General features: G+C 42.4%; 1 protein-coding gene across 1 annotated transcript; it reads left to right on the forward strand.

Annotated features, from left to right (window-relative positions):
* Positions 1 to 1740: 1740 nt before the first annotated feature.
* On the forward strand, positions 1741 to 14692 carry LOC111970468 (plakophilin-1). Its single transcript, XM_023997227.2, has 13 exons — positions 1741 to 2177; positions 4398 to 4495; positions 5423 to 5928; positions 8664 to 8805; positions 8891 to 9098; positions 10254 to 10419; positions 10804 to 10921; positions 11185 to 11364; positions 11569 to 11739; positions 11938 to 12091; positions 12395 to 12581; positions 12777 to 12861; positions 13661 to 14692. The coding sequence occupies exons 1-13, from the start codon at positions 1985 to 1987 to the stop codon at positions 13733 to 13735; spliced, it is 2283 nt and encodes a 760-aa protein (XP_023852995.1). The 5' UTR covers positions 1741 to 1984; the 3' UTR covers positions 13736 to 14692.
* Positions 14693 to 24424: the final 9732 nt, after the last annotated feature.

Consider the following 24424-nt stretch of genomic DNA (forward strand, 5'->3'; position numbering starts at 1 on the left):
GATTTTGCCTGTGCTTAGCTCTATTTCGTTTATTTTTATCCTAAAAAACTCCCTAGTCCATGCCGATGACAAGCATACCCATAATATGATGCAGCCACCACCATGCTTGAAAATATGAATTGGGGTTTTCAGTAATGTTGTGTGTAGGATTTTCCCCAAACCTAACGCTTTGTACTCAGCACATAAAGTACATTTCTTTGCCACATTTTTTGCAGTTTTACTTTAGTGCCTTATTGCAAACAGGATGCATGTTTTGGAATATTTTTTATTCTGTACAAGCTTCCTTCTTTTCAATCATAATTTAGGTTAGTATTGTGGAGTAACTACAATGTGGTTGATCCATCCTCAGTTTTCTCCTTTCACAGCCATGAACTCCGTAACTGTTTTAAAGTCATCATTGGCCTCATGGTGAAATCCCTAAGCAGTTTCCTTCCTCTCCGACAACTGAGTTAGGAAGGATGACTGTATCTTTGAAGTGACTGGGTGTATTCATACACCATTAAAGTGTAATAAATAACTTCACCATGCTCAAAGGGATATTCAATGCCTTCTTTTTATTTGTACCCATCTACCAATAGGTGCCCTTCTTTGTGAGGCATTGGAAAACATCCCTGGTCTTTGTGGTTGAATCTGTGTTTGAAATTGACTGCTTGACTGATGGACCTTACAGATAATTGTATGTGTCGGGTACAGAGATGAGGTAGTCATTCCAAAATCATATTAAACACTATTATTGCGCACAGAGTGAGTCCATGTAACTTATTATGTGACTTGTTATGCACATTTTTACTCCTGAACTTATTTAGGCTTGTCATAACAAAAGGGTTGAATACTTATTGACTCAAGACATTTCAGCTTTAAATGTTTTATTAATTTGTAAACATTTCTAAAATCATAATTCCACGTTGACTATATGGGGTATTGTGTATAGGCCAGTGACACATAATCAAAATGTTATCCATTTTAAATTCAGGCTGCGACACAACAAAATGGGGAAAAAGTCAAGGGATGTGAATACTTTTGAAGGCACTGTATGTCTTTCGGAGGGGTTGGGTTAAAAGCGGAAGTTACACTTCAGTTGGACCTTGTATGCAATTCATCAATACAGGGATTTTAATATCAACATTTTATTATTGTATTGTTATAGGCCTACAACTGTAGGGTCATTCAAGCTCTCAGTTTTTTTTTCAACATTTGAAACAGTGCTGTAGGGTAAAATATAAAAATAATATTTGCACACAAGAAAATACAAAACAATAAGCCTATGATCTTCAGAGGTCAAAATTTTACTTCAGTGGGCTAAATCAAGTTCACACAGAGTGAGTCTTGGTAGTCTTAAACCAATCTATTTTGAAACAAAAATATATTCCACACACACATGGTTATGGGCTTAAAAAATAAGACATCTGTAGAATGTCAGATGTAGAGTTGAAATGTATTTTGAGTTTGCATCCCAATATTACACTTTATATACATCACAGAAGACTGAAATATTACAAAACCGTTTGACTCGCAGCTTTTTAGAAATGTTTATTAATTATGAAATTCTTAAAAATATGAATACAATTACACCCATGAGGCCACTGGGTCAAAAAGGGCTACAAAAAAGAGCATGTGCCGGGGAGGATTCAGCAGCTCCCTCAGTGGTTACATGACATGAGCTCAGCTGGAATGTCTGAGGAGAAGTAGGCTACCTGTCAGAGCACGCTATGATGGGGTTGAGTCATTTATATTTTATAGTCTTCTACAGAATCACTGGACAGTAACTGCACAGGAAGACCAATCATTACTAGTAATATGAACATTCATATCAGACACAGACAACTGTGTATATTATTTATAATGGGCGTGGTTCATTGTTGAGGGCAGGGCAAAGTGCGCATTTCATATATTAGATTGCCTGTACAAACGCCACCTGTACGGAGCAAGGTACAGTAGGCTACGAACCATAACACTTTGGATTTACCACTGGAAACAGACCTTCATGATGACAATGGACCCGTTGAAATCGGCCATGTCCATTGGGAATGTGGAGGAGACATCTCTTGCTTTGCCGTCCGATAACAAACTTCGGTCCAAACAGCAGCGTGTCTTGGATCAGGTGCAAACCATTAAGAGGGGCAAGTCGAAGTACAGTAAAAATGGATCTTTATCGTCGCCAACGAAATCGCCAACGAGTAAGCATCATTATTAGAATAAAAACGTATTACGTTATTTGTATGCTATTTTATTTGACCTAAAGCCTAATCAGGTTATGGTTTAATATGTTTTGACTTACCCCCATTAGATTTGCATTGTTGTTAATGATTTATTCATGAGTAAATTAATAACCCCCATACATTAGATATCATTAACTCCACTGTTGTTAACTCTGTTAAGTAAACAACGTGCAACATGTGGCATTTTAATATAGTAAACATAGGCTAAAGGACAGTCTATAATCTCATAATTATGTTTAGGCCTATTGATGCCCAAAATATTAATTTGTTTGTCACCACTCAGTCCTGTTCTAAATGTTCAAAAGGAAATGTAATCAATTGCCATAACGAGATAATAATCATTAGACAAATAGGATTTATCAGTTGGTTATCCACAACTCTGGTAAAAAAAAAAATGTAGGTAATAAGAAGTTTACATTGGAAATCTTAGTCAATTGTATTTCTCATATGTATTAAGTAGCCTACATTGGAAATGAGAAATACAATTCACTAAGATTACCAATGTAGGCTACTTAATACATATGAGAAATACAATTGACCAAGATATGTATTAAGTAGCCTACATTGGAAATCTTACTCAATTGTATTTCTCATATGTAATAAGTGGCCTACATTGAATAAAAAAGTACTCACCAGAGCTCTCACAATAAAACAACATTAAAGAAGGCAGGTTCAGTACAAATATGTATAAACATAAAACAAATAACCAATTATATGACTGAACTATTATAGCTAAATAATTTTATATGACATTTTAGCCTTGTAGCAGACACTTATCCAGAGCGACAATACATATTTCGCTACAATGCATAGTTCCCTTTTCATTATCTAAAAGCTGCATAAAACACTGTGGATTGCATGACAATGACGTTAGGAGTACAATACCAATCAATTGATCTTGTCAAAACAGCAAATAGGTAGAATACTTAGTTGTCAGGCTCATATGGAACATATTCGACTATTTATTTTGCCCGTCCAAAGCAAAACATATTTGATGTTTAAAAATGAGTCTATTGACGCATCCGGGCATTAATCTAAGTAACATACAAAAAAATCCCCATCAAAATTGGTCAATTTAAACTAGAGATATCTGTTTTTTTGCATTGGCTATGTCGGATTTCTGTCACATCCCGAAAATCGGTGTTCTCTCGAAAATGTCTCGAGCATGTGAACGGTTTGGCCTATGAAATATGACACTAGTGTAACGGGACTCATACAACCCATACAAATGAAACAAAAATATTTCCCGAGCTTTCTTATATCTCCTAGATATAGGACAGACACTTCAAAACCTTATTCCTTATGATGCATTATTTTGACTCTCTGTTTTGCTAATTATTGATGTCCTATTTACTGCGTTTCTATGATATATAGAAGTAAAGGCCAAATTAAATATTTTATTTAAAAAAATATACAGTACCAGTCAAAAGTTTAGACACACCTACTCATTCAAGGGTTTTTCTTTATTTTACTATTTTCTACATTGTAGAATAATAGTGAAGACATCATCAAAACTATGAAATAACACACATGGAATCATGTAGTAACCCCAAAAAGTGTTAAACAAATCAAAATATATTTTAGATTTTAGATTCTTCAAAGTAACCACCCTTTGCCTTGATGACAGCAGCCTAAGGCACTGCATCTCAGTGCAAGAGGCGTCACTGCAGTCCCTGGTTCGAATCCAGGGACTGGAACATCCCTTCCGGCCGTGATTGGAAGTCCCATAGGGCGGCACACAATTGGCCCAGTGTAGTCTGGGTTTGGCCGGGGTAGGCCGTCATTGTAAATAAGAATTTGTTCTTAACTGACTTGCCTAGTTAAATTAAGGTTACATAAAAAATAAAAAAAATACTGTATATATACCTAAATGTGTCCTAAAATTCAAAATCAAATACCTAAATTATCCGTGGTATGACCATCTTAAAACAATTCCATTTGTTAGCCTAGTAGAACCCGCCCCTGAACGGCGGGTTAACAGTTCACACAGACAATTTAAGATTTCACATGCATTACCATGAATCATTACGGCTTGGAGACTTGCTTCTTGGCGTCTATTCAATCACGTAAAAAATATAATTAATTTACAGTGTTACACCCAATATTTTACAGTGATAACTTATATTTACACAGCTTTTAATAAGAGTCATTTACGATCTCTCATGTTTCTTTCCACAGGTCCTATGTACATCAGCGTATTCACTGACTCCATTAAGTCACCTACCAGTCCCAATGGATTTGTCTTCTCGAATGGTACAAATGGCTTCTCTAGAACGGTATGAAGCTTTTCATTTTCATTTTCACATCACATACATACGAAGATAAAATATATTGCCCCATGTTTTTGATAACTGTGCTAGGTTTATCAGTTGTATTTAGCAGTATACCGTTTGGAGACTATAGTGAGCATCAATGTTCATCTCATAAAATGATTTCCTAATGAGTGATGGCTTTTAATATGAAAGCAATGCCATGGTGATGGGGTAGTCTGTCTGAGACTAATCTCGGGAACCCAGAACTATATCCACTGTGACCAGCTACTAGATTTATGTGAACATTCTGTCATGAGAGTAGTCAGGTAGAAGCAGGTGACTGACTAATCGCAGGACTGGGAGTCAACATGTGAGTTTCTGCCCAGTCACCAGAAGAATGGGGAATATTGCTCTTTCCAAGCAGCTCTCCCTCCAGCACAACTCCAGAGAGAGGCATCCTCTCATAGTGGCATCTGACTCATTGTTGTAACACACACCTCTGTCTTAATCATGTACTTTCACATAGATGAGGCATTATGAGTACTCTGAACTGAAATCTGGTCCGAGCCAAGTTTCCAACCAGCTTTGGAGTTTCTGTTTTCCCACTGCCCCTCTGCCAATTAGACAAAGCAATAGTTATCAATAACAATAGATTGACCTTGTGTATATTATGATTTTCGAAAGAATTTGTAAGTGCTACATTTACATTGTAGTCATTTAGCAGACACTCTTACCCATAGCAATTAGGGTTAAGTGCCTTGCTCAAGGGCACATCAATGGATGTTTTTATTTTTCACCTCTAAGAGGTGGATTCAAACCAGTGACCTTTCGGTTACTGGTCCAACGCTCTTAACAGCTACGCTACTTGCTGCCAGGTGCTGGTGAAAGTGTTGCAATATTCCTGATTCCAAAGTGTCTGCTAGCATTTACTAAAATGACTTTATTCTGCAGCTCAGCCATGAGCAGAGCACCAAGCGAATGGTACTGTCCTCCAAGGGATCTACTGTTCAGAGAAACATGAGCAGCTCCAGCCAATGGGAGAGACGATTCCCTCTCAGTCCCCCTGTAGCCAGGGGTCAGCGCAACAGCAGCCGCAGTGTGCCTGATATGGACCCCTTCCCCTTCCCCACCACTACACAGCGCCCTGCCCAGGCCCCGGCTTCAGCCCTGCAGCAGTTGCAGTCCTCGGTCCCCGCCCGGCAGCTCCAATCCAACAGATCCAGCTTCTTCCTTACTGAGAGGGGCAACAGCCAGTTCATCTCCAATGGCAACGCCCCCTCTCAGGTCATTGTCAATGGCAACGATGTGCAGAAAAAGCACAGCCAGTTGATTGCCACCCGTCAGACGAAAAGCAGCGGCCAGATTACCAGCAGCGAAACTCGTATTGAGAGGGCACCATCGAACCGCTCCATGGCCGAGCCCAAGATATCAGTGGGCAAGAGCAAGATTGACGCAGGGTGAGTGCAATGAGTGAATGTGAGATATTGTGTAAATGCTGCTTTGGGGTTTGATGATGAGTTGATTTTCAAATGTTTCTGAACAGCTGTTGATACACTATACAGTGCAATCAGAAAGTATTCAGACCCCTTGACTTTTTCCAAATTTTGTTACGTTACAGCCTTATTCTAAAATGCATTAAATCGTTATTTCCCCTTTATCAATCTACAAACAAGACCCCATAATGACAAAGCAATAACAGGTTTTGTTGATGCACCTTTGGCAGCGATTACAACCTTGAGTCTTCTTGGGTATGACGCTACAAGCTTAGCACACCTGTATTTGGGGAGTATTTGGGGAGTTTCTCCCATTCTTCTCTGCAGATCCTTTCAAGCTTTGTCCGGTTGGATGGGGAGCGTCGCTGCACAGATATTTTCAGGTCTCTCCAGTCATGTTCGATCGGGTTCAAGTCCAGGCTCTGGCTGGACCACTCAAGGATATTCAGAGACTTGTACCGAAGCCACTCATGCGTTGTCTTGGCTGTGTGCTTAGGGTCCTTGTCCTGTTGGAAGGTGAATCTTCGTCCCAGTCTGAGATCTTGAGTGCTCTGGAGCAGGTTTTCATCACAGATCTCTCTATACTTTGCTCCATTGATCTTTCCCTCGATCCTGTCTAGTCTCTCAGTCCCTGAAAAACATCCCTTTGGCAAGCTCCAAGTGGGCTGTCATGTGCCTTTTACTGAGGAGTGGCTTCCGTCTGGCCAGTTTACCATAAATGCCTGATTGGTGGAATGCTGCAGAGATGGGACAACCTTCCAGAAGGGCAACCATCTCCACAGAGGAACTCTGGAGCTCTGTCAGACTGACCATCGGGTTCTTGGTTACCTCCCTGATCAAGACCCTTCTCCCCCGATTGCTCAGTTTGGACTGGCTTACAGCTTTAGGATGTGTCTTGGTGGTTGCAAACTTCTTCCATTTAAGAATGATGGAGGCCACTGTGTTCTTGGGGACCTTCAATGCTACAGAACTGTTTTGTTACCCTTCCCCAGGTCTGTGCCTCGACACAATCCTGTCTCGGAGCTCTATGGACAATTTCTTCAACCTCACGGCTTGTTTTTTGCTCTGACATGCACTGTCAACTATGGGACCTTATATAGACGGGTGTGTGCCTTTCCAAATCATGTCCAATCAATTGAATTTACCACAGGTGGAATCCAATCAAGTTGTAGAAAAATCTCAAGGATGACCAATGGAAACAGGATGCACCTGAGCTCAATTTCAAGTCTCATAGCAAAGGGTACGAAGAGTTATGTAAATAAAATATTTCATTTTTTTTTTTATACATTTAAAAAAAAACTAAAAACCTCTTTTCGCTTTTTCATTATGGGGTATTCTGTGTAGATTGGTGAGGAAAACAATTTATTTAATACTTTTTAGGATAAGGCTGTAATGTAACAAAATGTGGAAAAAGGGAAGTGGTCTAAATACTTTCTGAATGCACTGTATAGACAAAAGTATCTGGACACCCCTTCAAATTAGTGAATTTGGCTATTTCAGCCACACCCTTTGCTGACAGATGTATAAAATCAAGCACACAGCCATGCAATCTCCATAGACAAACATTGGCAGTAGAATGAGCTCATTGACTTTCAACATTGCACCGTCATAGGATGTCACCTTTCCAACAAGTCAGTTCATCAAATGTCTGCCCTGCTAGAGCTGCCCTAGAGCTGCCCAGAGCTGTTACTTTGAAGTGGAAATGTCTAGGAGCAACTACGGCTCAGTCGCGAAGTGATAGGCCACAGAAGTTCACAGAACAGGACCGCCGGTAGCTAAAGCGTGTAGCACGTAGAAATTGTCTGTCCTCAATTGCAAAACTCGCTACCAAGTTCCAAACTGCTTCTGGAAGCAACTTCAGCACAAGAACTGTCCGTCAGGAGCATCATGAAATGGGTTTCCATGGCCGAGCAGCCACACACAAACCTAAGATCCCATGTGCAATGCCAGGCTTTGGCCGGAGTAGTGTAAAGCTCACTGCCATTTGACTCTGGAGAAGTGGAAATGCATTCTGTGGAGGGGTGAATCATACTTCACCAACTGGCAGTTCAACGGATGAATCTAGGTTTGGCGGATGCCAGAAGAACGCTACCTGCCCCAATGCATAGTGTCAACGGTAAAGTTTGGTGGAGGAGCAATCATGGTCTGGGGCTGTTTTTCATGGTTCGGGAGAGGCCCGTTAGTTCCAGTGAAGGGAAATCTTAACGCTACAGCATACATTGACATTCTAGACGATTCTGTACTTCCAACTTCCAAATCCGTTCCTATTTAAGCATGACAATGCCCCAGTGCACAAAGCGAGGGTCATACAGAAATGGTTTGTCGAGATCGGTGTGGAATAACTTGACTGGCCTGCACAGAGCCCTGACCTCAATCCCATCTAACACCTTTGGGTTGAATTAGAAGGCTGACTGCGAGCCAGGCCTAATTGCCCAACGTCAGTGTCTGATCCTCATTAATGCAGGTTGCGTTCTCCTGGCATCCGCTAAACCCAGATTCGTCCGTTGGAATGGAAGCCAGTCCCCGCAGCAATGTTCTAACATCTAGTGGAAAGCCTTCCCAGAAGAGTGGAGGCTGTTATAGCAGCAAGGGGGGACCAACTCCATATTAATGCCCATGATTTTGGAATGAGATGTTCGACGAGTAGGTGTCCACATACTTATGGTCATGTAGTTTACCTATATGGGGTTTCCCAACAGGATGAATGATGATGGCCAGCTTGCTGATATTACCATGACGGAGGCGGTGCAGTACCTGTCCAGTGGAGATGTGAACTACCAGCACTATGGCGCCTCATTCATCCAACACTCTACCTACTCAGAGGACAAGGCCAAGCAGGAGGTAAGGACACAGCCGTGGGTGTCCAGGACCCGGACTAAACAACACTGTCCTGTTAGGACGTTTAACAGCTTTACTTGTCTCTCAGGTGTTGCGGCTCAAAGGGATCCCTCCTCTGGTGAACCTGCTGAAGAGTCCCAGTCCCCAGGTCCAACAGACAGCCTCGGCCGCCCTGCGGAACCTTGCCTTTAAAGATGCGGGCAACAAGGAGGAGGTCCAGCGCTGTGGGGGCATCACTGAGGCCCTAGCCCTGCTCCGAGACACAGACTCTACCGAGACACAGAAACAACTCACAGGTACAGACGACTGTTCTCTTTCTATACTCAACACTTCTCTGTCTAGTGACATCATAGACAGTTGACAGTTGGCAGACATGTGCACCAGTGTGTGAATGCAAGCGGTTATGAAACACGCTTGTGTTGCTTTCTGATGCCAAAATGTGCATATTTAAATTGAAGGGGCAATCTGCATTTTCTGCATCCATTTTTGGACATCTAAATTAATGATATACCTTTGATTCATGAAGAATATAACTTACAAATGCGTCATGAGCTTAGTTCAACTGTCGTACCCTATCATACCCAACAATGCATGCTTGTTTTACTCCAGTGTTTGTAAACAAAGTAAAACAAGCATATAGCATATAGTATATAGTAAAACAAGCATATAGCCTCAAAACATGGTTAAAACAGTCCTTGTATCCATAGCTCTATTATGTCTATTATTTTGGTCATATTTTCCCAGCCCATCCCTCTGCTTTTTACCAAAACAGGGGCGGGGACACGCTTTGTTATTGTTTCAACTGCTAATTTCTGCTTTAATTACATTCCTGCCACAAAGCACAGGGAAACACTCACTAAACCATGTCACCTTAATCCTAATCAGTTCTTGCTGTCAGTCACACAAATGATCTATGGTGTGCTGTTGTACCAGTGAAACTTGATATGTGAGATGTCTCACAATAGGCTGTTCTAGAGGATAGAGCATCCTGCTCTCACTATTGTTCTGTCTTCCTGAAGCCGTGCTCTATAAATTGGCTCGAATGCTATCAAATATTTACCCTGGTTCTTGACTAGCAACAGTACGTAGCTACAGTGTCTATGCTGTACAGTGACAATGACAGAGATGTAGTAGATTGAAGCACTGAAACACCTCATATTGCCTGTCAACCCTGGTCCTGGAGACTCACAGGGATTGCCTGTTTTTGTTCTCTCTCCTAGTTATGCATTGGAAAGCACATGCCATGCCCTGTCATGACAGTTTGATCAATGTGCACCGTGTGGCTAACTAGTATTGCTTTTGTTGAATTTTTGTGTTTGAGTTGAGCTGGCAAAGATCCATGATCATGTCACAGTAGTAGCATTAAAGGTAATCAGTTATTTGAACAACTGCTGTTTCTACTGCCACTGAACTCTGGTTCAGAGGTTCTGAACTTTGTCCTGTCTCTCCAGGTCTCCTTTGGAACCTGTCGTCTGCAGACAGTCTGAAGCCAGAGCTTGTGCGTAGCGCTCTGCCTGTTCTGACTGAGACTGTGGTAGTACCTTACACAGGAGGAGTAGATGAGACCAACAAGAACCTGGACCCAGAGGTCTTCTACCATGCTACAGCATGTCTACGGTGAGACACATCGATCAATACTGTAGACCAGGGGTGCACACTGCACAGATCTACTGTATACTAGCAGTTAGCCCAGAGGTTACAAAGACAAACTTATGAACTGGCAATGGGAGGAGGATCTACTATCTACTGCTGTTGCGCCTTTGATCAAGGTACTTATCCAAAATTGCTCCAGGGGCACTGCACTGACTGAACCAGTAGCCTACTCTAGACTGCTCCCAGCCGACAACTTGTCGGTGCTATCTCAGAGGATTGGGTGAATGGCACAAATGGATGATAAAGTACGGATTTGTTCTAATCTGTCATGTCCTCCACTGTCAGACTACACAACGCTGACCTGCCTTTACCTGATGCATGACAAGACCAGTTGAACTTTTCCAACAGAAATCTGAGCTGTGCGACGCAAAGCAACAGGCAGGCCATGCGTAACTGTCGAGGCCTCATCGACTCTCTGGGCAGTTACGTCCAGGATTGTGTAGCTGCAGAGAGGCCAGATGACAAGGTGGGCGTGCAACATTAAATATCTTAAAATAACGTTGAAATAAGTGATGATGCATTTATGGAATGCCATTCTTCAGAATTCCAAATAATATCAGTTCTACCTGCATGTGAAAATATCATGGGATACATTTCTCCATTGCTTACGTTTTCTTGATACCTACTTTTTAACTTGGCGTTTGAAGAATAATACTATGGACATGTGTATGGTAGGTACAGATTAATGCAAACTAACCAAACCTGACATTTTTCCTCTGTTTGTGCCAGTCTGTGGAGAACTGTGTCTGTGTCCTGCACAACCTGAGCTTCCAGCTGGAGAGTGAGTCCCCGGCCCTGTTCAGCCGGATCACTGCCCTGGCCGGGACCATCAGCCGGGCCAACGCCTCCACTGAGACCGGCCCCATCGGCTGTTTCAGCCAACAGAGCAGCAAGATCCAGGAGCAGGAGGTGAGACAGGCATATAGGTTTAATGACATCAAGGGAGAAAGGAGAGAGATGGGTGGAAACTGTACATAGATACACAATGACATCATCGTGTACTGCACAGTATTGAATGTTTTAAAACACACAAATGTTGTGTACATCAACTTTCAACATAGATCTGAACACCCCAAGACATCTGCTGATTGATAATAACTTTCACTCCTGTAGAGTCACTTTGACTACCCTGTGATGGAGGAGCAGAACCCGAAAGGTGCGGGCTGGCTCTTCCACTCCAAGACCATGCAGAGTTACCTGTCTCTGCTGAGGTCCAGCCAGAGAGAAGACACCCTGGAGGCCAGCTGTGGAGCCCTGCAGAACCTCACCGCTAACCAAGGCATTGTACGAACGACACAGCATTTTTACTCTTTATTTCATTATTTATTTTCACACAAAAATTATTTTAAATGTACCAAATGTATAGAGAAAAACATGCACCAAATGTGTGTAGAAAAACAACGATTAAAATCATGGTCCTCCCAAATGTTTTTAGAATCCCTTCATAGACCCGTTATAAGACCCTCATCTGTGTGTTCACAGGTTTCTAGAGTGATGAGCCAGAACATTGTCCAGAAGCTGAACGGCTTGCCTGAAATCTCTCGCCTGCTGCAATCTCCCAACCCCAGTCTACAGAAGACTGCTGTGGCTTTGGTGTCAAACCTAGCCAAGAACCAACGCCTTCAGAGCATCATGGGTGAGCATGGACACCAATCTTAACCATGTTCATAGTGAAATGGATGGAACCTAGAATGTTAGGCTATCTTGTTTCAATAATGGTTTAGTTTGCATTGAGAGCAAACATCCAGCAGGGTCAGGTTAGCTATACAATTTTGCCACTTTTATTTTCAGAGAGGATTAAACAAGAAAAGAAAACATTTCATTTATACCTGACCTGAGTTTGTGTTAGTTTTAACATTTTGTTCTTGTTGTCAAGTTAGCAACACTTCATAGAGTGTGTTTGCGGGAAGTGAATGACCTAATGGGATGTGTCTTGAAGCCCGACAGACGTTCCCAGACCTAGTTGGCATCCTCAGCTCATGGACCAAGGAAGGGACAGAGTCTGACGACACCCTGGCCATGGCGTGCCAAACCAGCCACAGTCTTCTGATGAAGGAGCCTGAGCTGGGGAAGCGCCTGCTGAGCAACAACCTGGTCAACTCACTCAACGACCTGAGCAAGAACAGGTAAGGCCTGCTCATTATATTTTATAACAAAAAAGTACAAGATCTGCTCTATGTAAAGAAAACATTTGCAAAATCTAAAAATTGTGGACAGCCTCTTTGGGGACTTTCCAAAGAATTCAGGTAACAGAGCTTTGACTTTGAGGGGAATGGTTCAGAGTACTCCAGCCTTACAGGGATGGTTCTTTCTCTTGGTAGGCTTTTCCCAAAGGCAAGCAAAGCTGCAGGTGTGCTCCTCTACAGCCTCTGGTCAGAGAAGGACATACAGAGTTTCCTAAAAAAGGTAAGCCAATATTTCAAACAAATTCTGTCATAGTAATATGGGATATCCCTGTTGCAGATATTTACCTTTTTTTTTCAAGAGCTATTGCATTTTATCTATCAGTTTATGCTTCAATGCATTTGAAAAATGACAGCGAAGACAACGTTATTAGGTTGCAGAGTATTTGCAATGGAGGCAATAACTCTTGTAGGAAAGGAGGATCTGAATAGGCTCAGTCAGGACAAAGACAGGTATCTTTATGATCACTCTTCACCCCTTCCTTCCCCAGAGGAGGATGACTCAGTGTGGCTGGCTGATGTTGTCTCTACTTGCTGTTTCTATAGCTGTAGAGATCCCTGGTATCTGTCTGCATTAGGCGAGGTGTGCCATTTGTTTCCTCAGTAGTAGGAACCTAGTCCACACCCCGATCAGGCATTTGTTTACAACAGTGGAGAATGAATGGAGGGATTATGTTCTGTCTGGTGGGCGAATACAGTGTATGGTACACCTGAACAATGGTATGTACACAGGAGCTGTAGAGCTGCTGCAATGGTACAGCCAAGGAATCTAAGGATACAGGTTCACACCACAGTGTTAGACTCTTATCTGTTCACGCAGGACACCTTATCCCTTGTATTTTAATGCTTACCTGATACTGAACATAGTTTTGCCTAGATCTCTTACCTCAGTTGCTTGACATTTCAGTTTCACTTAGTGAGAAACCTGCTGTGAGCTAGAAACTGTTACCATGACATTATTTAGGAAAACAATCAGTATCAAGGGGGGGATTCTAATGTCTATTTAACAATTTGTCCTACAGCAAGGGATGAATAAGGGTTCCTTTGTGAATGACATCACCAGCGTGGCTCACAGGTCTGTGCAGGTCGTTGAGTAACAAGAAGACAGCTGGCATGGATCTCACATCACCTCCTCCCAATGTACTTATGGACTATACACCTACTACAGTACATGTCAGACTGTGTCCAGTTTATATGGTTACTAAATGTTTACTTTAGATATCAAAACACATTCAAGTTAGTCAGATTGTCCATCTGTTATGTTAAATTGTGTTATCCATCTTACGTCCGTATAAAGGTTTGTAATCTTGTATTTCTGGGGGGTTTCTGGGCTCTTTTGTTTTTACTAGAAATCATTTGTTTTTCTTTTGCACTGTAAACATGTAGATTTTGTTTTGGTAATGGCTAGTTACTGGGATTGCTTGAATAGGCCCCCTTAGCTTGCATGACAATTATGGTTGATTACCCAAAAGCTACTGAAAGCTAATGATCAGATGTTGTAACTAATTTCATTAGATTTATTAAGCTAAAATAGTCCACTAAGTAACAGTTGCCACAGCATACACAAAGCACATCACAAAACAAAAATATTGTGATTGTCACTAATGTTTAACCTACTATGTTCTTCTGTATAGTACAGCCATACTGTAAGCATTTTTGATACATGTATTCTTTTGTCCGTGCCTGTACGGTTTAGATCTCCCAATATACAGTATATTGTTATTTTTTCAATTTTTTTCCATAAAATACTGTACCATTTTTTTATTTTTTTATTTTGGAAATCTGTTCCAAAGTATTCCCATGAATAATAGAGAGACATACAGTATTTGATTGTATACAAACATAAGCAAGGTATGAAATTATTCCGTTTTTATTTGATCTGTTTGGGCTTCTTGCGGTCAATTGTCTGTCTACGGCTGAATTTAGTTTTTTTGTTTTAGTCACCTCTGTGTATTTGAATTCAGATGATGTATTGTATGTATCGCCAAAGATACTTGCCATTATTCTGTTTGTATAATCTCATTGAGTAATGGATAAAGAATATTTTCAAAACATTTGTTCATGAGAACTCTTTATGCTTGTTAGTTTTTCTGTGCTGTTTTCTAAGATGATACCAGTAAGTAGCCTTGCATGAGTCTTGGCTCATAGGAGCAGGAGCCTATGATCTCCTATTTCTGTAGTGTGATGCAGCCTGATGTACAAGTACACCGCCTGGACATGCACTAGTATATCACAGGGACTTCTGATGTTACCAGTGCCAATGCCAGTACTGTGTGAATGCATGCTTTACTTAACACAACTCTAACAACCATTGGCAGAGGTAGCAAATCAGTAAATGGGAAATGCAACTCTGTGAGGCCTAAAGACAAATGATGTTTGAAATATGAGGACGGTTAAGCTACACCTGAATAACAGCCAGTGGTGCAGCAGCAGACACACCCTGTGCCCGGGTCTACTCCCATTACCTCACTGGGATTTGTTTTGCTTACACTGCCTGTCTTGTCTCCTATTGTGGTTGGTCTGGGCATAGGACGCAAACTGTTCTGTGGGCACAATACCAGCTTATGTCTTTCCCCCAGTTTTTACTCTACCTTACTGATTCATGGTTCTGGGATTAGCAAGAGGTATTAGTACAGTAACAACAGACAATGGTGTGCAATAAAAAATTGAAAAAGTCAGCCAAGCAAAAACCCGCTAAAAATGAATTGAGAAGAATGCTATAATTGCTCAGTGGGAAATGAATATCCAACTGGTCAGCGACAACTGTTTGGAGTTTATGACAGCAACTATGTGAGCTAATTACAGTATTATAGACACTATGTCCTGGGATTTCCTATGATCTTCAATGCAGAAGAACCCATTATCTTATAACGACTCTTATGTTGTTTGTGAGCGTCATAGAGATTACATCTGCGTGTTCGTGAGAGTCTCAGCTTTTCATAGATAGTTTGTTGGGTAAAGCATTCGGTCTCTACTGACGCTTTTGTCAAATGACCCGGCCCGGGCCCCTTCGGGATCCACCCATGTCTCACAAACACCGCTCTACCTCAGCCACCATTAATCACACAGACTAATAATTGGTAGCTATGGATGCAGAAGAAATTGAATTATCTGTTAACACACATGGTTTAAAAGGGTTTTGAAGCACTAAATCATGCCGGTGTGATTTTGGGACTCAAGTAATAACCACAGGAGGACTCCGGCCATGGAGCTGGGTTGGACGCTGTGCCTGGACTGGGCACCGGCGCAAAGAAGGACTCCGGCCATGGAGCTGGGTTGGATGCTGTGCCTGGACTGGGCACTGGCACAAAGGAGGACTCCGGCCATGGAGCTGGGTTGGACGCTGTGCCTGGACTGGGCACCGGCGCAAAGAAGGACTCCAGCCATGGAGCTGGGTTGGGCGCTGTGCCTGGACTGGGCACCGGCACAGAGGAAGGCTCTGTCTTGGAGCGGGACTGGACGCCGTGCCTGGACTAGCCACCGGCGCAGAGGAAGGCTCCTGCCCTGGAACTGTACTGGACGCCTTGCCTGGAAGCTCTGGACCATTGATCGTCGCTGGAGGTTCCGGACCGTGGACCGTTGCTGGAGGTTCCGCACTGTGGACCGTCGCAGGAGGTTCCGGACTGTTGACCGTCGCAGGAGGTTCCGGACTGTGGATCGTCGCAGGAGGTTCCGGACTGGGGACCGTCGCCGGAAGCTCTGGACTGGGGACCGTCGCCAGAAGCTCTGGACTGGGGACCGTCGCCGGAAGCTCTGGACTATGAATGCGCACTGGAGACCTAGAGCGTAGAGCCGGTACAGGGGGCACCGGACTGGTGACACGCACTTCAGGACGAGTGCGGGGAGCAGGCACAGGACGTACCGGACTGGGGAGGCGCACCGGAGGCCTGGTGTGTGGAGCTGGCACAGGTGGTACCGGACTGGTGACACACACTTCAGGGCAAGTGCGAGGAGGAGGCACAGGACGTACCGGACTGGGTAGGCGCACTGGAGGCCAGATGCGTGGGGCCGGCCCAGGTTTCACCGGACTGATGACACGCTCCTCCAAACGCCTGCGTTGCAGCATACTCCTAGCCAACTCCATTCTCCGGTATCCCTCCTCACACTGTTCCATCGACTCCCAGGCGGGCTCTAGTACTCTCCTTGGGTCGACCGACCACCTCTCTATCTCCTCCCAGATGTTCTCTGTCTCTTCCCTCTGCTCAGCCACCAGCTCCATGTGCCCCCCCCCCCAAAAAATATTGGTGTTTCTGTGGCTGCGGTCCCCGGCGTCGTCGCCGTCCTTCTTGCGTCCTCTGCGACTCCTGCCAAGGAAGGGTCTCCTGTCCTTCCATGATTTATTCCCAGGTCCAATTTATTTTTAACATAGTTGCACGCTGCTTGGTCCTTGTTTGGTGGGATATTCTGTCACGGTTGTCGTAAGAACGGGACCAAGGCGCAGCGGATGTTGAGTTCCACATATTTATTTCAAAGTGGAACTTAAAGCAAAAAACAATAAATCCATAAACGAACAACGAAACGTGACTACGTGGTGCATATCCACAAACACAAAACAATATCCCACAAACACAGGTGGGAAAAATAGCTACTTAAATATGATCCCCAATTAGAGACAACGATTACCAGCTGCCTCTAATTGGGAATCATACAAAACACAAACATAGAAGAATTAAACTAGAACACAACATAGAAATATTACACAACGTGACAACCATGGCATTAATTCTCATTAAAGTAGATACACTTCTCCTTTGTGGCATTGTAATCCATTAAGATTTCTGTATTTTGATGTTCCTGGCCACAGATTCTCTCATTCCTATGAAGCATACTCATGAGTACAACATTTATGCCTTTCTTTGGCACGTAGGACACTAGGCACGTGTCAGCCGTGAACACAAACTTAGAGGAATTGATAGGCCTATTCCATGTATGCAACAGCTGAGGTTGGAGCTTCCCCGTATACACTTGCAAGTTCCACGCATATGATGAAGCAGCATCACAGTCAGCCCAGATCTTGATTCCATATTTAGACAATATGTGCTGCCTGAAAGGACAGCGGCTCCTAAATTGCATAAGCTGCACATCAACAGTAACGTTGGGCCCAGGGTTGAAAAACTGTGGAAGGCGGTCCACCCGCTTGTCCCACACTGACCTGATTGCAGCTAGCTTCTCTCTCTGCTAGCTTGTCTCTCTTCATTGTATAATTTTTAATTTAGTAAACATCGAAAATGGATCCTACAGACCCAACCTCCACTGTAATGTTTTGCCAAAGATAATTGCTGTTATTCTGTTTGCATGATCTCAATGGATAATGGATAAAGAATATTTTCAAAACATTTGTTCTTGAGAACTCATGCTTGTTAGCTTTTTGTGTTGTGTCCCCAAGTTCACAAATTCTAAGATGATACCAGTAAGTAGCCTTGCACGAGTCTTGGCTCATAGGAGCAGGAGCCTGTTTCTATAGAGTGATACATCTTTACGTACAAATACACCCCCTGGACAGGATGCTAGTCTATCGCAGGGCGTTACCAGTCTTAACAGTGCCAATGTCAATACCGTGTGAATGTATGGTCTACTTCAAATAACGCTTCCCAAACTCTGTCCTCGGGACTGCAAGGGGTGCACTACAAAGCTGATTCAAATTACCAAAGCGTGATGATTAGTTAGACAATCTGGACCCTCTCTTTCTAAAATTATCCGCCGCCATTGTTGCAACCCCTATTACCAGTCTGTTCAACCTCTCTTTCGTATCGTCCGAGATCCCTAAAGATTGGAAAGCTTTCATGGTCATCCCCCTCTTCAAAAGGGGGTGACACTCTAGACCCAAACTGTTATAGACCTATATCCATCCTGCCCTGCCTTTCTAAAGTCTTCGAAAGCCAAGTTAACTTCTCTGCGCTACGGATCCCTTTAGCGGGATCATTTTCCTAAACAACCGCTGAATTGCAGGACGCAAAATATTACAAAAAATATTTATAATCATGCAATCACAAGTGAAATATACCAAAACACAGCTTAGCTTGTTGTTAATCCGCCTATCGTGTCAGATTGTGAAAATATGCTTTACAGCGAAAGAAATCCAAGCTTTTGTGAGTGTATCAATCAATGCTAGAACAGTTAGCCTTATATTAGCTTGGTTAGCTTGGTCACGAAATTCAGAAAGGCAATAAAATGAATCGCTTACCTTTGATAATCTTCGGATGTTTGCACTCACGAGACTCCCAGTTACACAATAAATGTTATTTTTGTTCGATAAATATTACTTTTATAACAAAAAAACGATACCACCCACCACTGCGACCTGTATGCTCTAGTCGGCTGGCCCTCGCTACATCTTCTTCGCCAGACCCACTGGCTCCAGGTCATCTATAAGTCTATGCTAGGTAAAGCTCCGCCTTATCTCAGCTCACTGGTCACGATAACAACACCCACCCGTAGCACGCGCTCCAGCAGGTATATCTCACTGGTCATCCCCAAAGCCAACACCTACTTTGGCCGCCTTTCCTTCCAGTTCTCTGCTGCCAGTGACTGGAACGAATTGCAAAAATCGCTGAAGCTGGAGACTTACATTTCCCTCACTAACTTTAAACATCAGCTATCTGAGCAGCTAACCGATCGCTGCAGCTGTACATAGTCCATCTGTAAATAGCCCACCCAATCTACCTACCTCATCGCCATATTGTTTTTATTTACTTTTCTGCTCTTTTGCACACCAGTATCACTACTTACACATCATCATCTGCACATCTATCACTCCAGTTAATCTGCTAAATTGTAATTACTTTGCTACTATGGCCTATTTATTGCCTTACCTCCTCATGCCATTTGCAAACACTGTACATATACTTTCTTTTTTTCTATTGTGTTATTGACTGTATGCTTGTTTATTCCATGTGTAACTCTGTGATGTTGTTTCTGTCGCACTGCTTTGCTTTATCTTGGCCAGGTCGCAGTTGTAAATGAGAACTTGTTCTCAACTAGCTTACCTGGTTAAATAAATGTGAAATAAAATAAAATAAAAAGTTGATTATTTGAATCAGCTGTGTAGTGCTAGGGCAAAAACCAAAAGGTGCCCCCCTTGGGGTCATGAGAACTGAGTTTGGGAAACCCTGAATAACACAACCATATCAACCAGAGGCAGCAGATCAGTACATGTGGAATGCCACTCTGGGGCTGCGTTTAGACAGGCAGCCCAATTCTGATATTTTTTGGTCTTTTGACCAATAACATCAAATATTTTTGTATGTAACCTATTTCAGAGCTAATATGATTGATTAAAATACCAATTATAGTGAGAAAAAAATCAGAATTGGGCTGCCTATCTAAATGTTTACATTCTTTTAAAGGCAATGTTTCCGACGTTCACGGAGATCGCATTCATGGTAAAGGCTGCAGAAACACATACGACTCCTGATAGCCACTTGGTCATACAAGGACGGTTGAGCTACACCTGAATAACAGCAGGTGGTGCAGCAGCAGACACACCCTGTGACCTGATCTACGCCCATTACCTCACTTTGATTTGTTTTGCTTATCCTGCCTGTCTTGACTCATAGGGTGTCAGGTAGACTAGTGATTAGAGCATTGGGCCAGTAACCAAAAAGTTGCTAGACCGAATCCCCGAGCTGACAAGGTACAAATCTGTCGTTCTGCCCCTGAACAAGGTAGTTACCCACTGTTCCTAGCCGTCATTGTAAACAAGATTTTCTTCTTAACGGACTTTCCTAGTTAAATAAAGGTTAAATTAAAAATGTTGTGTCTGGGCATAGGGCGCAAACTGTTCTGTGGGCACAATACCAGGTTTATGTCTTTCACCCAGTATTTACTGTACCTTACTGATTTATGGCTCTGGGATTAGCAAGTAACAACAAACAATGGTGTGTACAGATTTGTTGGCCTGTTTGAATATTGTAATTGTTTTAATATACACAGTATACACTCTTAGAAAAAGGGTTCCAAAAGGGTTCATCGGCTGTCCTCGTAGGAGAACCCTTTTTAGGTCCAGGTAGAACCCTTTTTGGTTGCAGGCAGAACTATTTTGGGTTCCATGTAGAACCCTCTGTGAAAAGGGTCCTACATGGAACGTGAAAGGTTTCTACCTGGAACCAAAAAGGTTTGTCAAAGGGCTCTCATATGGGGACGGCAGAAGAACACTTTTAGGTTCCAGATAGCACATTCTTTTCTAAGAGGGATGTATAGGGAATGGAGTTGGGTAATGTTTGACCTTTTAACTTGAGATATATTCTTTGCTTACAACAAATTTTGAGGATGGCTACACCCACCAAAGAACACAATATCTACTCTGTCACATGGTACAGAACCACAGTGTGAAACAATCCCAGATCATTGACACTACTGAGACTTGGCACTTAGCCAGGTCGGCACATAAGTGGTTTTCAAGGAAGGTGTGGTTGTTTTTTTAATGACCATGGCATTAATCATCATTAACGTAGATACTTCAGGTTCCCACCAACACAGCCATGGGTATAGAGCCATGGATACTGTACATCAGGAAGAGGCAGAGCACCACCCTGTTACATCATTATTCTACCTCCACAGTGTTTCATTATCTAATTATGGAAGTGTATATTTACCTGGCAGAAAAGGAATGGTGTCAGAAAGCGATATGCCAACCCAATGTTAAAGGCCCAGTGCAGTGAAAAACGTGATTTCCTGTGTTTTATATATATATTTACACACTATGAGGTAGGAATAATACTGTGACATTTTGAAAAAGATTGAATTGGACCTGTAATTGGCATGCCTTTACCTAACCCTAACCCTTAACTTAACCCAGCATTTTCCAAACTAGGGCTTTCGACCGCATGTGGGATCGCCTGATTTAAAAATGAGAGAAACTCTATCCATCTCGGTGACACTTCTTTTAAAGGGGTCCTTATTACAGTGTAATTACATGTGTAATTGCACTGTAACACGTATAGTAGTTAACTGTAACGGCTCATAGTTACAATGTACTAACAACATGTACCTGGTAGTAATTGCGGTCTGTAATTAGAGACGTGTAACAACAAATGCTCGTTACCATTCTTGTTACTAATGGTTTCCACTAAATTCAACTGTTTCGCTTCTTCTCAGCTGCATCTGATTCATTAACAACTGTGACAAAGGTTGGGATACCTTGTGGATGCGCTGGGTGTCTGAGAGATTATAGCCTATACTCAATAGACTCTAATTACTTAACCATGAATGTGCACTGTTCAAAATATATCTCTGGTCAACTTTGTTGCTAGCATTTGGCCCCAAAATAAAGCGTACCATCTGGGTTAACTTGGTTGAGTTAACGCTAACAAATTTAATACGAGTTTAATCCCAGATGAGGAATAAAACATTATTTAAAATCAAATCAAATGTATTTATAAAGCCCTTCTTACATCAGCTGATATCTCAAAGTGCTGTACAGAAACCCAGCCTAAAACCCCAAACAGCAAGCAATGCAGGTGTAGAAGCACGGTGGCTAGGAAAAACTCCCTAGAAAGGCCAGAACCTAGGAAGAAACCTAGAGAGGAACCAGACTATGAGGGGTGGCCAGTCCTCTTCTGGCTGTGCCGGATGGAGATTATAACAGAACATGGCCAAGATGTTCAAATGTTCATAGATGACCAGCAGGGTCAAATAATATTTCAAAGCATATGTAATGTTTGCCTAAGTACAATATAATTACTAGTTGTTTCACAGGATTTAGCTAGCTAAAATGAATTGTATCTTGAGGAGAACTTACTTGTAATGAATGTGTACTTATAGAGTACATTACCCATCCTGACAAGCTGGCCCTCAATTTTCTCCCCAAAAACAAAAAAATTGTTAAATCATTTAACCGTGTATTTGACAATTAAATTCAATGAAATTTTTTTCGACAAATTAATAAACATTTATGGTTAAAATTGTGAGATAGGCATTTGTGCTTACCAAATTGTAAGCTTGGTTGAATAATAGTTTATGATTGCACTTAAAATGGTCTTAAAACAAACTTATCATTGCATTGTTGAAGAACATTCTCACTTTTGGATGTGATGCATTGGTGCAATTATTTATTCATCCCAGGAACTAAGGCAAGGGATTCAGTCAATGGCTGTTTTTTAAAATGCATATGTACTACCGTGCTCTGAGCACGCATATTGGAGTGAGGGTTGGAGTGTATGTCCAAATCAAAGTATGCGAAACGGGGCACGGAGGGCACTTCTCGAAATGCATTTCTCGAAATGCATACCCTGTTTGTATGTATTTTGAAGCACGCATCGCTGCAAGCTTTAACGGGAAGTATGGAATGAAATATGAAGCAACCATGCAAAAATGGCGCTAATTTTCTTGAAAACAATGATGGAAGTGTGAGAAAATACACTCGGACTTCGGAATGAAATGTTAACTATTCACATTTTATACAGTATGTTGCCTGACTAAAATATGTTATCTTGCTACATTAGTAAATACATGCTGTGTTAATTTTGGCATGGTTACCTGCCTTCTGTACTGTGCATAGATCGCAAGCCCAAAGTATGTCAATAGAGCTAACTGGTTAGCTACTACTGTTAGTTAGCCATATAGCCACAAAGAATTGTTAACTAGCTACCCAAGAATAATTGACATCTACCTTGGATAACATTGGTTTTAGGTAATTTTTGCCTCTTATACTATCTGGTTACTACGTTATTACTATTCACATATAGCTAGCTCATAGTTCTGAAGATAAACGTTTACTTTGTGTATATCTTGTTTCGTCTCTATTGCCATTGTCCTGGCTAGAAAAAGGAAGGTTAAGTGAATGGGTAAATCCATAGTAAGTCAATAGGGCTAACTGGCTAGCTACCTAGATTTGTTACGTTACAAAAAGTCCTCATCAATCTACACACAATACCCCATAATAAACAAGGCGTAAACAGGTTTTTATACATCTTTGCAAATGTATTACAATTTTTTAACTGAAATATCACATTTACATAAGTATTCAGACCCTTTACTCAGTACTTTGTTGAAGCACCTTTGACAGCGATAACAGCCTTGAGTCTTCTTGGGTATGACACTACATGCTTGGCACATCTGTATTTGTGGAGTTTCTCCCATTTTTCTCTGCAGATCATCTCAGGCTCTGTCAGGTTGGATGGGGAGCATCGCTGCACAGCCATTTTCAGGTCTCTCCAGAGTTATTAGATCGGTTCCAGTCCGGGCTCTTGGCTGGGCCACTCAAGGACATTCAAAGACATGTTCCGAAGCCACTCCGACATTGTCTTGGCTGTGTGCTTAGGGTTGTTGTCCTGTTGGAAGGTGAACCTTCGTCCCAGTCGGAGGTCCTGAGCGCTCTGGAGCAGGTTTTCATCTAGGACCTCTCTGCACTTTGCTCCGTTTGATTTTCCCCTCGATCCCAACTAGTCTCCCAGTCCCTGCCACTGAAAAATATCCCTACAGCATGATGCTGCCACCACCATGCTTCACCGTAGGGATGATAGGTTTCCTCCAGACGTGACGCTTGGTATTCAGGCCAAAGAGTTCAATCTTGGTTTCATCAGACCAGAGAATCTTGTTTCTCATGGTCTGAGAGTCCTTTAGGTGCCTTTTGGCAAACTCCAAGCGGGCTGTCATGTGCCATTTACTGAGGAGCGGCTTCCAACTGGCCACTATACCACAAAGGCCTGATTGATGGAGTGCTGCAGAGATGGTTGTCCTTCTGGAAGATTCTCCTATCTCCATAAAGGAACTCTGGAGCTCTGTCAGAGTGATCATCGGGTTCTTGGTCACCTCCCTGACCAAGGCCCTTCTTCCCCGATTGCTCA

This window comes from Salvelinus sp. IW2-2015, linkage group LG1 (assembly GCF_002910315.2).
Source record: "Salvelinus sp. IW2-2015 linkage group LG1, ASM291031v2, whole genome shotgun sequence".
Classification (NCBI taxonomy): domain Eukaryota; kingdom Metazoa; phylum Chordata; class Actinopteri; order Salmoniformes; family Salmonidae; genus Salvelinus; species Salvelinus sp. IW2-2015.

Coding starts and splice junctions, on each gene's coding strand:
- LOC111970468 (XM_023997227.2), top strand. CDS start 1,985: ATGATGACAATGGACCCGTTGAAATCGGCCATGTCCATTGGGAATGTG. Junction 10,420..10,803: donor CATGCTACAGCATGTCTACG/GTGAGACACATC, acceptor CTTTTCCAACAG/AAATCTGAGCTGTGCGACGC. Junction 12,862..13,660: donor TACAGAGTTTCCTAAAAAAG/GTAAGCCAATAT, acceptor TTTGTCCTACAG/CAAGGGATGAATAAGGGTTC.